Genomic DNA, 20,553 nt, shown 5'->3' with positions numbered 1-20,553 from the left:
AATTACAGGGATTTCTTTCTTCATTCCAGCCAACACATCCCTGTTAAGAGTTTTGCTGCACAGTTCCCTGAAAAACTTGCCTAACTCAGCTATTGCTTCATATATATCACTGTCCAGAAACCCTCTCATGCCAGCGGGTAAGATTCTTTGCAAAAGAATATGACAATCATGTGTTTTTAGGCCTTGTACCTTGGTTCCGCCGGCACTTGTACATCTTGAAATGTTGGAAGCAAACCCATCTGGAAACTTTAACTCTCGTAAAAATTGACAAAATGCAACAACTTGTTCTTTAGACAAGGTATATCGGGCCCGAGGCATCTCATATGAGTTTCCATTCTTCCTCAAATGCAGCTCCTCTTTAATATTCGAATCCTGGAGATCAAGCCTAGCATTTAGTGTGTCCTTTGTCTTACCCTCCATGCCCAGAATTGTCCCAATGAGGTTTTCACATATGTTTTTCTCGATGTGCATGACATCAAGATTATGTCTCAGCTTCAAGTCACCCCAATACTCCAAATCCCACAAACAAACCCTCAGGCTCCAAATTGGCACATGAGCCTTTTCCTGCTTTCTTGTTGTTGCCCGGGTCTAACCTTCTCGAATTCTACTTGCAGCTCTTCCTTGGAGAATTTACCCGGCTCATCATTGCGTTCATGAAGACCAACAAATTCATTGTTTCTTCGCAAACGATGTCCCTTTGGAAGAAAACGGTAGTGTCCAATATATCCATTTTTGCTCCTTAGGCCGTACGAAAGAGGGTGTTTGTCACAATGAATACATGCAGCATAGCCTCTTGTAGTACGCCCTGAAAGAGTGCTCAGCGCTGGGTGATCGTGAATGCACCATAGAACTGCAGCATGAAGATCAAACATTTTTCCGCTATAAGCATCATATGTACGCACACCCTTCCAAAGCTCAAGTAAATCTTCTACAAGTGGCTGTAGAAAGACATCGAAGTGCTTGCCAGGTGATTTGGGACCTGGAATTAGAAGAGCCATCATGAAATTTGACTGATCCATGCATGCCCAAGGTGGAAAGTTGTATGGCACAACAAATACAGGCCACATACTATAGCTTGTGTTGAAGTTTCCGAAAGGATTGAACCCATCAGTGGCAATGCCAAGCCTCATGTTTCTGGCATCTTCTGCAATTTTTTTATATTTTTTATCGAAATCCTGCCACGCATCACCGTAGGCCGGATGACTCATTTCCTTCTCGCTGGGCTACCTCTTTAGCTTGTGCCACTGCGCTTCTTCTGCTATTTTTCTGGAAAGGAACATCCTCTTCAGCCTAGGGACCAATGGGAAATGCCTCAAAACTTTCTGTGGAATCTTCTTTCTAGCAGGGTCTTTCCACCTTGACATGCCACAAACTGGGCAGTTGTCATGCTTGGCATATTGCTTTCTGAACAGAACGCAGTTATTGAAGCACACATGTATAGACTCATACCCAAGGCCTAATTCCTTCAGAAGATTTTTTGCTTCCTCATACGACTTTGGGAGTGTATTTGGTTGAGGGAAAGCTTCAGCCAATAGCTTCAATATGTCAGTAAATGCACTATTTGTGATCCTATGGGATGACTTCAAATGAAGAAGCTTCACCACAAATGAGAACCTTGAAAACTTGGTACAACCATGATAAAGGTGTCGCTTAGCCTCTTTCTTCACGTTCGCCAGAAAAGACTCATTCTCAGAAGGGTTTGCATCGTTGTTACCATCTTCATCTTCAGTTTCCTTCTGACCTTGTTGTACTGCTATGCATAGGTCTCCAAACATCTCATCAAATCGGTCATCACCATTGTTACCATCCTCGGTCTCATGCACATCAACAGGATGTTCAATAACATCTGCATCGAAGTCTTCTCCGTGATATATCCAACGAGTGTATGTAGTTTCCATGCCATTTGTCAATATGTGCTTGTTCACAACGGCCTGATGCCAGTATTTGTGATTAAGGCATTCTCTACATGGGCAGAGTATTTTATCATCCTCACTAAATTTCTCTTGAATGAGGTTCATAAACTCTTTGACACCATTAATGTACTCACGACAGAACAGTGTACCACGAATCCAACGTCTATCCATCTGCATTGCAGAAAAAGAACCAACTTTTGATGGTCAGATAAATAAATTAGCTACAAGTTACAACAGAAAAATTGCTAAGTAAAATACAAACTATTTCCAGATAGCCAAATATAACCACTGAATGGTAAACTACAGCCTCAAAACTCAACCACTAGTCTATCTTACTGTCATTTCAACTACTGTTCTCTCCTTACTGTGGCAACATTACATGGACATTTTGACCTCTACAGACTGAGTTCTAAACCACTTTGTTTCAATGGCTCACCCACTAGTCCAGTATACCATAGTTCAGTAGTTGCAAACAACAATTCAGTACTACAGCCTGCAGCCAAGCTCTTATGCCCCCTGTACTATTTATTGGCCAATCACTAATTGCTTCTTGCCTTCTTATCTTGTGTACATGGGCAAATTGAGCCACAACTGCATCAAGCTAAAGCATGTACAAATAAATTGCAGATTAAGCTAAAGGTAACTGGAATTGTGAGCTATAGGAATTTGATTTTCAACTGCATCACTGGAATTTCTCTCTGTATGGAATAAGAATCCAAATAATATTCAGCTCAATCGATTCAACTACAACGGAATAACAATACTAAGGATGGGAAAACCATCTTAATTTCTCTCTGTATGCTCAAGCTAACAAAAACAGAACAAATTTCAGAGTTCTTTTTTCTGCCGGAAACGTACCTCGCTGCAGGCCGGCGTTGAGGCAGGGGAGTGTATGCTGCAGCAACGGCGGGTGGTGGCTTGATCTTCAGCGCGGCAATGGAGGGCGGCAGTTGGCTCGCCGGCCCAGCAATGGCGGACGGTGGCTGCCTCTTCCGCAGTTCGCGAGGGCAATCCGGGCTCAGAAGGGATCTTTAAGATGATGCCCTCGCCAGATCTAAGCACCCTGGTCCGATCTAAGTACCCTCGCCCGGGTAATCGTCGACGGCGCCGGCGGCGCCGGCCGCCGACGGGATCAGGATTTGAGCGATTTGCTTTTTTTTGTCTAGCTTGTTTGAGGAATCGGTACTGTTTTCAGTTTTATTTTGACACAAGGCACTCTTTTAATCCAACTGACATGTGGGCCAAACACGGGGCACATATGCAACATCAGCAGAAGTCGTGATCCATGACGGTTCGGCTCTTCTAAAAGAAAAAAACTAGGCCCGACGAGGCCCAGTTGGTCGGTCCTTGACAGTTTCTGTGATAGTACCACGACAACCGTCCACGAGGGGCTGCCCTTATTAGGCCCATCCGCGTCTTGCAGATTGGTGACGGATTTACTGACAGCAGTAGGTAATCCGTCACAATCTGTGACGAATACCAGAAACATCACCAGCAATCTGTCACAGATTACCAGGTGTCTTGTAGTGCTCTTTGGATGGGCGACTCAAGACGCTTTCAAAAACCATTACTGGTAATGTGTCGTGCGGGTGAAAGAGTGGTCACATCGTTGCTCCAGTCAAATTGCAGTCTCTGTAGCGAAGTCTTTGGAGTATTTCTTCGAGCAGAGATCGACGTCGTGAAGAAGGTGTTTTAAAGAGATTTCATTGTAATTCTTAGTCATAAGAGTTACTTGCATTTTCTTGAATTTTATGTCTAAATCAGTGTACATGTAATTGTTACGAGTATGAATAAAATTACAGGCGTTTGTGAAAAAAAATAACAATGACGCAGTGAGTGTCAAATATGAAACACCGGATGAGCGGGATGACGAGAGTTCCTATTTGCCGCTTGCAGGCTGCAAATAATGGAGGCTTGCTGAAGCCTGGAGGGAATAGGGCGGCCCATTCTGCCTGCGAGAGATTTTTAATTTCTTCTTCTTCCTTTTTAGTTGGTTTAACTCCACACTGTAGCATCTGGTTTACTATATCGGATTGGTCTTTTGGTTGTCTTTTTATTTTGAACATTTTGAAACTATAAATTGAACACTTTCTAATATACCTTGAACATTTTCTTAATATATGATGAATATTTTAATAATGCATTCTGAACTTTTTGTAATATACCATGAAAGTTTCTTAAATTCAGTGATCTTTTTGTAATATACGGTTATTTCTTTTAAATGCAAACTGAGCATTTCTGAAATATACGATGAACATTTTTTAATACATGATGAACATTTTTATAATTTATGATGCTCTTTTTCATAATATACGGTGAACAAACTTAATATACGGTGAACATCTTTGTAATGTGTTGTGAACTTTTTTTTATATATATGGTGAACATCAAATCAGCAGCATGGCAAGGTCACCACCTGAAAAACAAGGCAAATGATCAAGCGGCCAGCAATAAGGCGGCGGGGTGGCGGTCGGGGCTGGGGACGGGGTGTAGGGGCCATACAGGGCGGGGACACGGGGCATTGCCGCTGCAGCCGACCATGCACACGTCGTCCTAGCCGGAACAATATCATCGGCCCTACTTCTAGGCCACCAAGCAGCTTGGCAGACAGTAGCAGTCCCAGGCCTCCGCCGTTGGGTACATTTTCTGAAATTCATGAACTTTGTTTGATGAACATTTTTGTGAAATGAACGATTTTTTTTGAATTCATGGACATGCTTTGAATCATCGGGCATTTATTGAATGGATAATGTTTTTTTCTAATTCAATGTTTTTTTAGATATTTGTTAACATTTGTTCAACTTCCCACAAAAAATAATACGCGAACAATTTTTAAAAATCATGAACATTGTTGATTTCCTGAACATTTGTTTTCAAAATCATGAACATTTTTTTGAATCCGTGAAAATTTTATGATTTTAGCTTTTTTTTAATATTCATGTTTTTTAAATTTGGATATCTTTTGAGACCCCGTATTAATTTAAAGGAAAATGCTTCCCCTCATCCCGCTGATTACAGCCTATGCATCAACCGGTTGGGCTGCTTGACATGTGTCCCCTTGAGCCACACATTCTTGGTGCTGAACATTATCCCCTCACACCTTCATCTCCAGGAAATCTCTCTCAACAGCAAGCGCCACCAACCTTTCTTCCTTCACTTTCTCTGTCCCAACTCCCATCTAGTGCCGTCGGAGGACGCCGCCGCCAGCCCCTTTCTCCTTTCCTCCTCCCTTCTCCTTAACTCTCTCTCTCCCAACTGAGCTCCCATGGCGCTCCGCCGCCAGCCCCTTTCTCCTTCCCACCTCTCTCCTTACCCCTTTCTCTCTCTCAACAAACGAGCTCCCATGGTGCTCTCTCCTCGGGTGCTTTTCTGCAACAAGATCTATGTTGCAAAATATTTATGCAACAAGAGCTATGTTGCGAAAATTTTGTAAAAAAAATTCTGCAAGGTTGCAAAAATTTTGTAACAAGGCTTCTGTTGCAAAAAAAAATTCTACAACGAAATATCTGTTGCAAAACTTTTCTGCAACTAGACCAATGTTACAAAAAAAAATCTGCAACAAGACTTGTGTTGCAATGATGGAGCCACCGCTCATCCGCTCGATGCGCTAGATCTGACGGCTCGCGGCCCGGCGGATCTTTTAGAAAAAAAAGGAAAAACAAAAAGGAAAAACTTAAATAGAAAAATAGGGGCGTCCCGCCGCGCACATTGGGCGGCCCAAAAGGGTGGGCGTTGGCTTGTTCGCGCGCACTAAATAGGAGATCGAGCCAATCGAGCCAGAGCAACAGCAGCAGGCCCATCTCGGAGTTGCTTAGGGTTTGGTCTCCCACTGCGCTATGCCCCATCCTGTCCCTCTGCGCGGCGGACTCCTGCCCTGTCCTGAGTCCTGACCCCCGCTCCCCGCGCGACACAATCCTCGCCTTGTTTGTTTGAAATCCAAAGCGAGCGAGAGAGAGAGAGAGAGAGAGAGAGAGAGAGAGAGAGAGAGAGAGAGAGAGAGAGAGAGAGAGAGAGAGAGAGAGAGAGAGAGAACAACCCAGGTACATCGTCTTCTCACAATGGAACTAGCCGAGCTCATCATCGCCATGAAGAAGCGTCGCCGCCAAATCCAGGCAGACAGTAAGCCGGCAAACCCCACACCAGGTACAGTGCTCTATCGCCGTTTCATCATGGAATCTAAAATACGGGATAAAATAAGAGAGCTCTTTCTTTTGTTATCCCACGCGATGTTAGATCTGATTTTTAGTCCATTGTACTCTGCAGTACAATCTTATTTGTCGGAGAGCAAGTTTGTTCCCCCATCTTTCAGGGAGTGTTTATTTTTTTAACCGGGCTAACCCTCTTTCAATCACTCACACGATGACTGGAATACACTGTCCATATAATTTTGCTGATATCTGTCAGGAAGCAGCAAAAGGAAGAGAGCGAGTTCAAAGAACTATCAGGAAACAAGTGCGCCTGCCCGCAATTGGCACCAGCACCATAATGCTGCACCAAAACTAGACCTAAGAGCAAGCAAAAGCAGCAAACGTTTACAGAAAATTCAGTCCTACCGCAGAGGGCACTCCCAGAGATTACAAAATATTACGGTTGTAGAGCTAGTAGAGCTTGGAATCATCAGATTGATTGCATATGTAGCACTGTTCTGCACCTCACCGCGGACCTTCATAATGTTGATCACGGTAGTCTTCAGCTCAGACGAATCACCAGCTTTCTGGAGAGTGTTTCGGTGGGCTAGTCCTCCAACGCAGCGACTTTTGAACCCCAGATTGCATTTTTTAACTCATTCGGTGATAAAGTATTGATTGTCTATTGTTGTTTTGTGATGAGATAGCAATATACCCTCAAACAACAGACCCAAATATAGTGAGCAACTGAGCATCATAGAGATTTCAGAGCTGCTGCCTGCCATCACGGTAGCCCATGACTCTACTAGTTCTGAGATGAAGCTAGGGAGTGAGTAGAGCATGAGTCATCAGATTGTAGATGTGGTACTGTTCTGCACCCCACCACGGATCTTCGTAATGTTGATTGCGTTAGTCTTCAGCGCAGTCGAATCACCAGCTTTTTGAGTAGCCCAAGAGAACAAAGAAGTACAAATGGCAAAGACAGGTTCTATAGGACGGCGGTTCGACCAGCAATGTTGCATGGCGCTGAGTGTTGGCCGACTAAAAGGAGACACGTGCAACAGTTAGGTGTAGCGGAGATGCGCATGTTCAGATGGATGTGTGGCCACACAAGAAAGGATCGGCTCCGGAATGAGATTACGTGAGAGAGTTGGGGTAGCACCGATTGAAGAGAAGCTTGTCCAACATCGTCTGAGATGGTTTGGGAATATACAGCAGAGGCCTCCAGAAGCTCCAGTGCATAGCGGACGCTTAAAGCGTGCTGATAATGTCAAGAGAGGTCGGGTAGACCAAACTTGACATGGGAGGAGACCGTGAAGAGAGATCTGAAAGACTGGAATATCACAAAAGAACTAGCCATGGACAGGGGTGCGTGGAAGTTAGCTATCCACGTGCCGGAACTATGAGTTGGTTTCGAGATCTTATGGGTTTCAGCTCTAGCCTACCCCGACTTGTTTGGGACTAAAGGCTTAGTTGTTGTGTTGCTATGCAAAAGTTAGATGATGGAAACAAGTAGAATCTCTGTGTGTCTGCACTTATGTGCTTGAGTTTAATTTGTTGCTTTCTTCTAGTGTTTGCATAATTAATTCATGATCATGCATGATGTATTAATTGTAGGTACATCGATTGCTTCAGTGGCTAAAAGAACGAGGCCATCCTGTGAACAAGATGACTATTCTCAAGGCACCAAAATAATGCGATATTCAGGGCCAGAACTTCCAGAGGTACGACATAGAATGCTGAAGATGGAATACTTGTCTTGCAATAAGCATGCTCATTCAAACTATAGTAGCCTATGTAAAGGTACTTCAGAAAGAAGGAAGTAATCTTTCAGCCTTTGGACTGCAATAAGTATGCACATTCAAACTAACAATTGGTCAGTTTTGATAAATTTGAGCATAAGTCCGATACTTCAGTACATTCTTGAAATATTATACTCTAACCAAGTTTCGGCAAGGAAAAGAAGAGTCTATTTCCTCTGCACTTTCTGCTAGCTTGAAAGTTCACACCAGAGTATTGATTTCACTATTGTGCCTTTTAGGAATAAGTAATAACCCTGTTAGGGACAGGTGACCTTTTTGGGAAAACACTTGTTGATGTAATACTTAGTTTTCCCACCACAACCACATTCAACTGATATTTTACTTTATAATCTGTCACACTTTGCACTGAGCGCCTGGCGTGTATAATTTACTCCATCCATTAACTTTTTCTTCCGTCCTTATATTTTTGAAGGACATCTGGTGTCATATACATGCCCTACTACCACTACCTGATGCTGCCCGAGCTGGCTGCGTGTCTCGTGAATTTTTACGTTCCTGGAGATGCCACCCCAACCTCACCTTCAGTCAGGAAACACTGGGTGTGAAACGCACCTTCAGTGAGAAAATATGTGGAAGTGATACACTAGCTTGGAAGTTCACCAAAATAGTTGACCAAATTATGGAAAAACGCGCAGGCATTGGTGTGAAGATATTCAAGCTTGAACACTGTGGTTCTCGTATCTACACCAGGCATCTCAAAAGTTGGCTTCAGGTTGCTGTTAACCCAGGGCTTGAAGAGCTTGTACTTTCGCTGCCTGTAGTATACGATGCAAAGTACTACAACTTCCCATGCTCACTTTTATTCAATGGAAATGGAAAATCAATTAGTTATCTAAACCTCAAAGGTTGTGCCTTCCATCCCGTGGCTGGACTTGGTTGCTTGAGAAAGCTGCATCTGTCTCGGGTACACATCACTGGTGATGAGTTAGGGTGCCTTCTTTCTAATTCTCTTGTTTTGAAGGAGTTGAATCTTAGCCAATGCAATAAGATCACTTGCTTGAAGATACCGTGCCTGCTAAACCAGTTCAACCACCTGACAGTGTTTGGATGCAAAACACTGGAACTGATAGAGAACAAAGCTCCGAATCTTTGTACAGTTCGTATTGATACTACTCTCGTACGACTTCCATTTGGAGATTCATTGCGAGTGAATAACCTAGAGATGTTGTGGGCCTTTGAGTATAACCTCGTTTATTATGCCCGTGCCGATCTTCCACGGATTATGCCAAATCTTGAAACTCTTGGCATTTCTTCAGCTGGCGAGGTACATTGAACTCTATATTTATTATTTGAAGAGTAACCAGCACTATTATTTGATTAGCCATTGTTGATGTTGCTGTTGTAGTAATAAGCATGTCTTAGAATATAATTAACCTACATGCTTTTATGCAGGTTCTTAATACACCAATCATAACTGCCAAATTCCTGCACTCAAGCTATTGGAGATTTGTCTCTCTGTTGCAGAAGGGGCCTTTTCCCCAGCTTATGATTATTTGTCTCTAGCTTTTTTCCTGGATGCTTGTCCTGTGTTGGAAACTTTCAAATTGTCTGTAAGTCGCTCTTCTGTCTTGTGAAGGTATCTTATACCTCCTCCATCCCAAAATCTTATCATTTTGGGGCGGAGGGAGTATACGAGGAACCGGTAATTCATGTATGTTATACCTGTGCAGGTATGTCAGACTCGCATGAAGCATGATCCTGTATCTGGGGATTCCTCTCTTCTCAGAAAGATGCCAGGACACCACCACGCCAGCATCAAGAACGTGAAGATCGATGGATTTTGCTCTGCAAAGAGCATGATTGAGCTAACTTGCCATATTCTTGACAATGCAACATCACTTGAGAATCTTAAACTGGACCCCATATATGTTGGTGGTTATGAACATGTTGATAGGTTAACTGTCCACGAAATTGGTGATTGCAGCCCTCATACAGGACAGCGTATGATCAGAGAAGCCCACAAAGCAGTTTTGGCTATCGAAAAATACATCGTTGGGAAGGTCCCCCCTAATGTTAAGCTAAATATCAAGAAGCCATGCAGTCAGTGCCATTCTGTCAAATGATTGTGACCATCCAGTGTTTTTATTTTATATAATGATGCTGTATATATGGATTGTGCCTTTTTTTTCCCGTAGTTATGTCAATTATTAATTCTCAAGCCTTGTAATATTTATTACTACATGAACTTTGTTTTACTTTTGAACTATATTAGTGTTGCTGGGTGTAATATCACAACTGGATAGTTTGTGTTAACAGTAGCTAGCTTACCCATCTCTCTCTCTCCCTGTACGTGCGCACGTCATGCATGCACGATCCCACGATCCATGCACGTCGCCACACCCCGGCGCTCCGCGCCCTGTTGTAACCGGCTATATATACATGAGTATACACCGGAGAGCACCTAAGGTGCGATCTCCCTCTTCCTCCACTATTCTACATGGTATCAGACGCTGGGCTTCTCCCTCGCGTGTAAACCGCTCCACTCCGCTTCCGCAAACCTGCGCTCGCCGGCGCCATGTCGACACCGCCGCCGCCGCCTCCCCCACCTACACCACGTCCGGGCTCTCTCTCTGGCGGCTCGCCCGTCACACCTCCCTCCTCTCAGACCATGCATCAGCCCCTCCTCACCCCATCTGGACTTGCCCACGGGGCTCTCTTCGCTCCAGACCCCACGGCCTCCTCCTCCATGACGCACCAGCCGCTCGCCTCCCCACTTGCCGGCGTCTTCATCAACCAGCACGTCCCTCTTGTGCTCACCCTGAACCCACCCAACTTCTCCCACTGGCGCACCCTCTTCGAAGTCACCTTCCAGAAGCTCGCTGTCGCAGATCACCTCACCGGACCGCCGCGTCCCCGCGACCCTGCCTGGGCGCAAGACGATGCTCATCTCGTCTCCTGGTTGTACAACCGAGTTAGCCCGGAGGTGTTCGGGCTCGTCCACCAGCGCGGCGCCACCGCCACCGTTCTCTGGGCGGCCATCTGCACCCTCTTCCTCGAGAACGCTGAGCACCAGGTGGTGTTCCTCTTCACCGAGTTTTGCCGCATCGAGCAGGGGAGCTCGTCCATCCTCTCCTTCTTCGCACGGCTCAAGGACTGCGCCGATCGCCTCGCCTCGCCGAGCTCGGCGCGCCCATCACCGACCGCGACCAGGTACTCAACATGTTCCGTGGTCTGCACCCGCGTTTTCGCTACGCTGTGCCCATTCTGACGATGCAGACTCCCTTCCCGGCGTTCCTCCGATGCCGTGCATTCCTGCTGCTCGAGGAGAGCCGTCTGTCCGCCGACGCCAACACTGAGACTGCCCTGCACGCTGCACGTGTGCCCAACACCAACACCAGCAGCGGCTCGGGCGGGCAGAATGGCGGCCACGGGCGCAACGGCGGCGGGAACGGGCGCTACAAGGGCAAGGGCAAGGCCAACAACTCCGGCGGGGGCCAGGGCTCAAACTCCGGCGGGGGTCAGGGCTCGTACTCCGGCGGGGGCGGCCACATGACTCGCCCTCCCACTCCTTCTGCGGCTCCATGGACCGGTATGGTCCACGCCTGGCCGATGCCTTGGCGTCCCCATGCACCTGGCGCCGGCATCCTTGGACCCCGACCCGGTGGGAGCACGCCGTTCGCCGGCACTGCATCGCACTACGCCGCCGGGCCAGGCGTTCCAGCGCACGCACCTCCTGTGGTCTGGCAACCAGGGGTCGTGCCCGCTCACCCCCTGTACGGCGCACTGATGAACAACTCCACCAACCCTCCTGGTCCTTCCTGGGATCAGAATGCGCTCATCCACGCCCTAAACTCCATGTCGATGCAGCAGCAGCAGCCGGCGCCACCAACGGCCGACTGGTACCTCGACACCGGAGCAACATCGCACATGGCGTCTTCGTCAGGTATGCTCTCCTCCTCAGTCCCTTACAGTTCATCTCGCATCATTGTCGGCGACGGGAGCACGCTAGCGGTCACGCACACCGGGCACACCACCATTCCCACCAGCGGCTCCCCCATCTCTCTTCGCAATGTCCTCGTCTCCCCGCACCTGATTAGGAATCTCATATCAGTTAAAGCTCTTGCCCGTGACAATCCTCTCAATGTCGAATTTGATGATCTTGGTTTTTCTGTCAAGGAACGAAGAACGAAGAAGGTGATCCTCCGCTGTAATGCCGCCGATGATGACCTCTTTCCCTTGACGCCCACACCTGCGCTGCCACATGGTCACCACGCCCTCACCGCCACTTCGCGAGATGTGTGGCACCAACGCCTAGGCCATCCAGGCGGGGATGCCCTCGGCCGCACCCTCCGTCTCTCGGGCGTCGACCACACCCCAAGCCAACCCACTATCTGTCAAGCTTGTCAACTAGGAAAGAGCACTAGGCTCCAGTTCGGTTCATCCGATCAGGTATCTTCCTTTCCCTTTCAATTAGTGCACTGTGATGTATGGATTGCTCCAGCCCAAAGCAACTCTGGTTGCCAGTATTACCTATTACTTCTCGATGATTATAGCCATTTTGCCTGGACATTCCCATTACGCCACAAATCGGAGGTGCTTCCCGCCATTCACACGTTCTTTCACTTTGCACGCACTCAATTCAACCTTCCCATCCTCACTGTCCAGACTGACAATGACAAGGAATTTGAGAACGCCGCCTCCCACGCCCTGTTCTCCTCCCTTGACACACAGATCCGCATGTCATGCCCGTACACCTCGCCCCAGAACGGGCGCGCAAAACGAGCCCTGTGGACACTCAACGACATCACCAGATCGCTGCTTGTCCATGCTCACATGCCCTACTCGTACTGGGCTGAAGCGCTTCAGACGGCAACCTTCCTCCTCAACCGGCGCCCGTGTCGCCCCCGCCACGATCACACGCCGTTCTTCCTTCTGTACGGCGTCCACCCCGATTACACAGCCCTTCGGGTGTTCGGCTGCCTATGCTATCCAAACCTCACGGCCACCACCCCGCACAAACTTGCTCCCCGGTCGGCGCCTTGTGTTTTCCTCGGCTACTCGCACGAACAAAAAAGCTATCGCTGCCTGAATCGCGCCACCAGGCGTGTGGTCATCTCACGGCATGTCGTTTTTGACGAGGGCACATTTCCCTTCCAAGAGAACAACGCCATAGACACACCCACCACACCATCCCTCGCCGACGAGATTTACTCCATGCCACATGTCCCGCACCAACCACGCACCGTCCGGCCACCTGCTCCACCGGTGGCTACACCCGCTCCACCGGTGGCTACACTCACACCCCTGTGTTCCCCGCAACAACCTGAGCCTACTGCCATGGCAGCCACACCATCACCCCCCACACCCGAGCCCAACACACCCGACATCGATCCATCTGCCTTTCCCGACGTCTCCCCCCTGCCCTCCTCACCAGCACCGCCTGCAGCTCGCGGTCGCGAGTGCCCAGTGCCCACCCATACCATGCGTACTCGTGCTCAGGCTGGTAAGTTCTTCCCAAACCCCAAATACCACCAGAACCACACCACTTCAACATCTAACGAGATCTCACCCATCCCAAAGACTGTGCGTGCCGCTTTGCGCGATCCTTGTTGGTTGACTGCGATGCAGGTGGAGTACAGGGCACTGATGGCGAACAATACCTGGCGGCTCGTACCCCGGCCGCGCGGCGCCAACATCGTCATCGGCAAGTGGCTGTTTCGACACAAGCTCAAGGCCGACGGCACGCTGGAGCGTTACAAGGCGCGCTGGTTTGTTCGCGGCTTCCCCAGCGCCCCGGCGTCGACTTCGATGAAACCTTCTCGCCGGTCGTCAAGGCGGCCACGATCCGTGTCGTCCTCACCATCGCGGCGTCGCGGGGCTGGCCAGTTCACCAGATGGACGTCAACAATGCTTTCCTCCACGGCCATCTGACGGAGCAGGTGTACTGTCAGCAGCCGGCTGGCTTTGTTGATGCCGACCACCCCGACCACGTCTGCCTCCTCGACAAATCATTGTACGGGTTGAAGCAAGCGCCGCTCACCTGGTTCGCACGGTTCGCCGCGTTCGCCTGCAACATCGGATTTGCCGTCTCGCGCGCAGATCCATCTCTGTTCGTGCTCCAAAGCGACGCCGGTGCCGCCTACTTACTGCTGTACGTCGTCGTCCACCGCTCTACTACGACGACTGCAAGGTCTGCTCTCCACCGAGTTCTCGATGAAAGACCTCGGGCCACTTCACTACTTCCTCGGCATCGCTGTGACGCGCACGGACGACGGGTTCTTCTTGTCGCAACGCAAGTATGCTGACGAACTCCTCGAGCGTGCCAACATGCAGACCTGCAAGCCGGCCTCGACGCCCGTAGACACGCGCTCCAAACTGTCAGCTGCGGACGGCGCACCCGTCCCCGACGCCTCAGAGTACCGGAGCATTGTCGGCGCCCTTCAGTACATGACCATGACACGACCGGACATCGCCTACGCGGTGCAGCAGTGCTGCCTCGTCATGCACGACCCCCGCGCTCCGCACCTTGCGCTGGCGAAGCGGATCCTCCGATATCTTCGAGGCACCACCACCCACGGACTACATCTTCGTCCCGCCGCCTCCCTCGACCTCGTCGCCTACTCCGACGCGGACTGGGCGGGCTGCCCGGACACACGCCGCTCCACTTCCGGCTACGCGGTGTACCTCGGCGACGCCCTGGTCTCTTGGTCGTCCAAACGCCAAGCGACCGTGTCTCGCTCCAGCGCAGAAGCCGAGTACCGCGCCGTCGCCAACGCCGTCGCTGAAAGCTGTTGGATTCGACAACTTCTCGACGAGCTCGCTACACCGCTTCGAAAAGCCAGTGTAGTCTTCTGCGACAACATCTCCTCCGTCTACATGGCTGCCAACCCCGTCCACCACCGTCGCACAAAGCACATCGAGTTGGACATCCACTTTGTCCGGGAGAAGGTTGCACTCGGTGAACTGCGCGTTCTCCATGTGCCCACGAGCCAACAGTTCGCCGACGTTCTCACCAAAGGGCTCCCCACACCGGCGTTCGAGGAATTCCGGTCCAGCTTGTGCATCCGACCACGGGACGCTCAACCTGCGGCGGGGTGTTAACAGTAGCTAGCTTACCCATCTCTCTCTCTCCCTGTACGTGCGCACGTCATGCATGCACGATCCCACGATCCATGCACGTCGCCACACCCCGGCGCTCTGCGCCCTGTTGTAACCGGCTATATATACATGAGTATACACCGGAGAGCACCTAAGGTGCGATCTCCCTCTTCCTCCACTATTCTACAGTTTGAATGGTGAAAACAAAGAGTAGTGTGACACCTATATTTATTTATTACTGACACTGATCGGCAAGGGAAACAAAGCTTTGTTTCACCCACACAAAAAAATGATATACTCAGATAAGGTCACATGTGTCTGTAGAAGAAATCTAGTCTTTACTGGCATAATGAAGTCTTTGGAACAATATGTTGGTTGTTTTAGATGTCTAATCCAGGTATCATGGCTCAAAGCTAACCATTTTCCATGGATTAGTTCAAGGTTTTGCATCCTTGAAAGGTCAACCTAGCATTTCAGTTCCAAGGCTTTGATACAATGATCCCAGGAACAGGGCAAGAAACTGTGTATTCAACTGCTTACAGAAATGATGTCTGGATTCCCTACATTTCACTCCCAAGTTTGCAGTAACCAGATCCTACTGAAGATTAAGGCGGCAGACCAAAGTAAGTTGACAACCTCCAGTGTGGCTGAGCCAACAAGTATGGCATCTTTGCCTCTCTTTCTACCTCTGGACTGAATCATCAAAGCTTGAGTCATTCTTCCAACAGGACAAGCGTTGTGTAGAAGTAAACTGCTTGGTCTAGCTTAGGGAAAAATATAGCGGCGACATGTCTGTGTTTCATATATTAAAGTTACTTGAACATCAGAATGGATGATGGAAATATTCAAGGGAAATATAGACGGTAAAATATCTGAGAAAATGAAATACGAGTATTATTTAGGAACTGACACAGTTTAGTTATATCTTCAGCAGCTCAATGCACATTAATCACACATGTAAAACAGGACAGTAACCAGCAACATGAGAAACCAAAGAAGCACCTGAACATCATCCATCTAATTCAGAACAATAACAGAATAGAAACATGTGCATAGTTGACTGAAATAAAGTCAGTAAAATCTAATTTGAAGGCCTTTTCAGGTTGCCAAAACGATGGCTGCATCCATGCATGCCCATTTTTTTAATGGAAGTTAAGTTAAATGATATGGGAAGCGGCATGTAAATACGATACAAAAGAAAGAACATAAGTTTAATGGTATGTCAGTGTAGATTAACTCATGAGTATTTTTCGTATACATGTCAAACATTATTTGTAAACATGTTTAGCGATCTCTAAATAAATGATTAACGATTTTTTAGAAGTACATTTCCTGATGTCTAATTTTTCAGTAGACTTTTTTAAATTTTCATATAATCTGAAACATTATTTTTATGCATGTTAACATTTTTTCGAATATATGATTAACATTTTTTTCAAATGCATTTGTTGCTGTCTACAATTTCAACAGAAATTCTACATTTTTCATATACATCAAAACATTATTTTTATAATATTTTTCAAATACACGATCAACATTTTTTGAAAGATATTTTTTATGTATACGTTTATACCAAATTGTACACTGTTCATATACACCTGAAGCATTTTTTTTATAAATGTTAATATTTTTTAAATACAGTATTAACATTTTTTCAAATACAAGTTTTGATGATTAAAATTTTCATACACGTTATACATCTCCCTGTACATCAGAGACATTTGTTTACATGTTTAACATTTGACGCTCTATCTCTCCAATTATATGTTTAACATTTTTTCAAATACATGTTTTAGGACACAATTCCATTTGACGCTCTATCTCTTGAATTGTCGTTTAAAACCTTAGGAAAAATTACCCAGGCCTCATGATCTGGCACAACAAACACATTGCACCATACGGTTTTGGGACCCTTTAGAAGATTTCTAATCCATTTTTTTGTTTTTCTTGACTGGTTTGTTTTGTTTTTTATTTCTATCACTTTTTGAAAAAAATTTCGAATTTTTACAAACTGTTCAGATTTTATGAGATGTGTTAAAAAATATTTTTAAATTATTTTATAAAAGTTCTAAAAACTGAATATGTTCGCATTTAAAAAACATTCCCCCTCTTTTAAAAAATGTTCGCATTTCATAAAATGTTCAAAAGTTTCAAAACATGTTCGCGTGTCAAAAATTGTTTATGTTTTCTAAATTGTTAGGAGGCATTATATTGTTTCCACCTTTTTCAACGAAATTTATAGAAAAGAAAAAATGAACTGCTAAAGTATTTGTTAGGACAACCGTCTCGTGACAGGACCGCTGCCTCGGCCTGCCCAGCTGGGAGCTGCCTGTGTCGGGTTCCCTAAATCGGGCACCCCTAATTCAGCGAGACACCCCTAAAAAAAATTCAGCGACATAGAGGGAGCCTTTTTTTCTTTGAGGGATGCGGAAAACAACAGACTCGTTTTCCCTTTTATTTTTTCTTCACGTTTTCTATTTTTCATTTTAATTGTTTTTTTACTTTTGTATACACTTTCAAATATTATAAAGAAATATTTTACAAAAATCACTCTACATAAAACATTTGAAAAAAATTGGCCAAGCATTTGGAAAATGTTAAATGTGTATAGAGAAAATGTTTATCTCGTATACGAAAATGTATACAGAAATAATAATATGTGTATGAAACAATTTCATCATGTATTTTTTAACCAAACATTTTAAAATGTTGCAAAAGTCTTTGAAAAATGTTAAGCGACCATTTATTAAAAAATGCTGAAAAAATTGATCATGTATATAAAAATGTTAGTCACACATATGAAAAATGTTGAACAAGTATTTGAAAAGTATTAATCACGCATTTGAAAAAAATAGTTTTAGAAAAAATGTTGACCATGTGTGCAAAAAATGTTAATATTGCATTTAAAAAAATGTTATTCAAGCATTTGAAAAAATGTTAAATGTTGCAAGTGCATCTAGTGCCCCTTAGTGCTTTTGGAGTACTGAAGACAAATGGGTTAAGGCACTAATGTGATTGTGAGTTTACATAGAAGATATAGTCTTGAAGATTTGGGTTTAACGGATGAAAGACGACCCCTAAAAATGTATTTCTTTAGTAAAGAATTTGGTGCATCCTTTGAAGAAATTGAAGTGAAGAATTGGAAGCTTGAAGACTTTGTTTTCATAGTTTCTTTCTTCTTATTTTGAGTCATAGAAACCACCGTACTGGTAAAGGGGGTCTAGGTGATACATATGCGTATTCCCGAAGTGATGCTCATACCAAAAACATACCTATTTCTTCGAGTAAAGACCTTGAAAATCTCTTGCAGTGCAGTGGAGTTCTTCAGCGACAGAAACAAAATTCTTCTAGTCGTTGACGAAATTGGTCCGACTGAAGAGTTCGAATTTAGACAGTGTGACTTTCCTACCGTGAGGAAGTTGAGTGCCTAGACGAAATTGAGACTTCAAATTTCCGACCATTCATGTGCGAGTGCCGGCTGTTGAGTGGATCCTTATCCTGACAAGTTCATGTCTATAGGGGCATTTAGGACATTCCATGTCGGGTGGCCCCTGGTTATAAATAGCCCCCTCCAACCTTTTGTTGGTTGCCTGCTCGAAGAGAGAGATTGACAATTGTCATTTGAGATCAATCCATCCTTCGGCGACTTTGAGAAAACCCAAGTGCCAGAGCCAAAGTGATTGAGCATCACTGAAGAGGTTGTCATGTGTGATCCGACACATGTTACCTTTGAAGACTATCTCTAGACGGTTAGGCATCAAGTTCTGAGCACCCGTAAATTGTGGAGTGCCAATGAACAAGTCTATGAAGGTTTTCGAAGTCTATCTTGAAGACTTACCATGAGTGATTGGACAAGGACTACAATAACCTTAGCTCAAGAGGAATACGGTGAAGACTAAGTCTCTTCTGAGTTGAATCTCAAGCCGCCTCAATTAGACGTACAATTGATACAATAACTGGAACTGGTCTACCAAATCACCGTGTCATCTCCAAGCAATCCTGATTTCAGATTCTACAACCCTTTACTTTCAGTACACCAGCATTGGAAGAATGTGTGTGAAGGAAATATGCCCTAGAGGCAATAATAAAGTATTATATATTTCCTTATATCATGATAAATGTTTATTATTCATGCTAGAATTATATTAACCGGAAACATAATACATGTGTGAATACATAGACAAACAGAGTGTCACTAGTATGCCTCTACTTGACTAGCTCGTTAATCAAAGATGGTTATGTTTCCTAACCATAGACATGAGTTGTCATTTGATTAACGGATCACCTCATTAGGAGAATGACGTGATTGACTTGACCCATTCAGTTAGCTTAGCACCCGATCGTTTAGTATGTTGCTATTGCTTTCTTCATGACTTATACATGTTCCTATGACTATGAGATTATGCAACTCCCGTTTACCGGAGGAACACTTTGTGTGCTACCAAACGTCACAACGTAAATGGGTGATTATAAAGGTGCTCTACAGGTGTCTCCAAAGGTACTTGTTGGGTTGGCGTATTTCGAGATTAGGATTTGTCACTCCGATTGTCGGAGAGGTATCTCTGGGCCCACTCGGTAATGCACATCACTATAAAGCCTTGCAAGCATTGTGACTAATGAGTTAGTTGCGGGATGATGTATTACGGAACGAGTAAAGAGACTTGCCGGTAACGAGATTGAACTAGGTATCGAGATACCGACGATCGAATCTCGGGCAAGTAACATACCGATGACAAAGGGAACAACATATGTTGTTATGCGGTCTGACCGATAAAGATCTTCGTAGAATATGTGGGAGCCAATATGGGCATCCAGGTCCCGCTATTGGTTATTGACCGGAGAGGTGTCTCGGTCATGTCTACATAGTTCTCGAACCCGAAGGGTCCGCACGCTTAATGTTACGATGACAGTTTTATTGAGTTTTGATGTACCGAAGGAGTTCGGAGTCCCGGATGAGATCGGGGACATGACGAGGAGTCTCGAAATGGCCGAGACGTAAAGATCGATATATTGGACGACTATATTCGGACTTCGGAAAGGTTCCGAATGATTCGGGTATTTTTCGGAGTACCGGAGAGTTACGGGAATTCGTATTGGGCCTTAATGGGCCATACGGGAAAGGAGGGAAAGACCTCAAAGGGTGGCCGCACCCCTCCCCATGGGCTAGTCCGAATTGGACTAGGGAGGGGGGGCGCCCCCTTCCTTCTTTCTCCTTCCCCCTTCCCTTCTCCTACTCCCACAAGGAAAGGAGGAGTCCTACTCCCGGTGGGAGTAGGACTCCCCCCTTGGGCGCGCCACCTCCCCTTGGCCGGCCCTCTCCTCCTTGCTCCTTTATATACGGGAGCAGGGGGCACCTCTATACACACTTGATATACGATATTTTAGCCGTGTGCGGTGCCCCCTCCACCATATTACACCTCGATAATACCGTTGCGGAGCTTAGGCGAAGCCCTGCGTCGGTGGAACATCATCATCGTCACCACGCCGTCGTGCTGACGAAACTCTCCCTCAACACTCGGCTGGATCGGAGTTCGAGGGACGTCATCGAGCTGAACGTGTGTAGAACTCGGAGGTGCCGTGCGTTCGGTACTTGATCGGTCGGATCGTGAAGACGTACGACTACATCAACCGCGTTGTTATAACGCTTCCGCT

At 46.2% G+C, this 20,553-nt stretch overlaps 1 protein-coding gene and 1 pseudogene across 1 annotated transcript; one reads left to right on the top strand and one right to left on the bottom strand.

Annotated features, from left to right (window-relative positions):
• Positions 1-449: 449 nt before the first annotated feature.
• On the bottom strand, positions 450-3,108 carry LOC123180119 (uncharacterized; the record flags this gene model as incomplete). Its single annotated transcript, XM_044592083.1, is given in 2 exon segments — positions 450-2,084; positions 2,772-3,108. A coding segment is annotated over 1 exon segment (861 nt). The 5' UTR covers positions 2,772-3,108.
• Positions 3,109-5,793: 2,685 nt separating this feature from the next.
• On the top strand, positions 5,794-10,100 carry LOC123164328 (uncharacterized; annotated as a pseudogene).
• The last annotated feature ends 10,453 nt before the right edge of the window (positions 10,101-20,553 follow it).

Source organism: Triticum aestivum, chromosome 1D (genome assembly GCF_018294505.1).
Source record: "Triticum aestivum cultivar Chinese Spring chromosome 1D, IWGSC CS RefSeq v2.1, whole genome shotgun sequence".
Taxonomy (NCBI): Eukaryota; Viridiplantae; Streptophyta; class Magnoliopsida; order Poales; family Poaceae; genus Triticum; species Triticum aestivum.
This window is presented reverse-complemented; position numbering and strand designations above follow the sequence as displayed.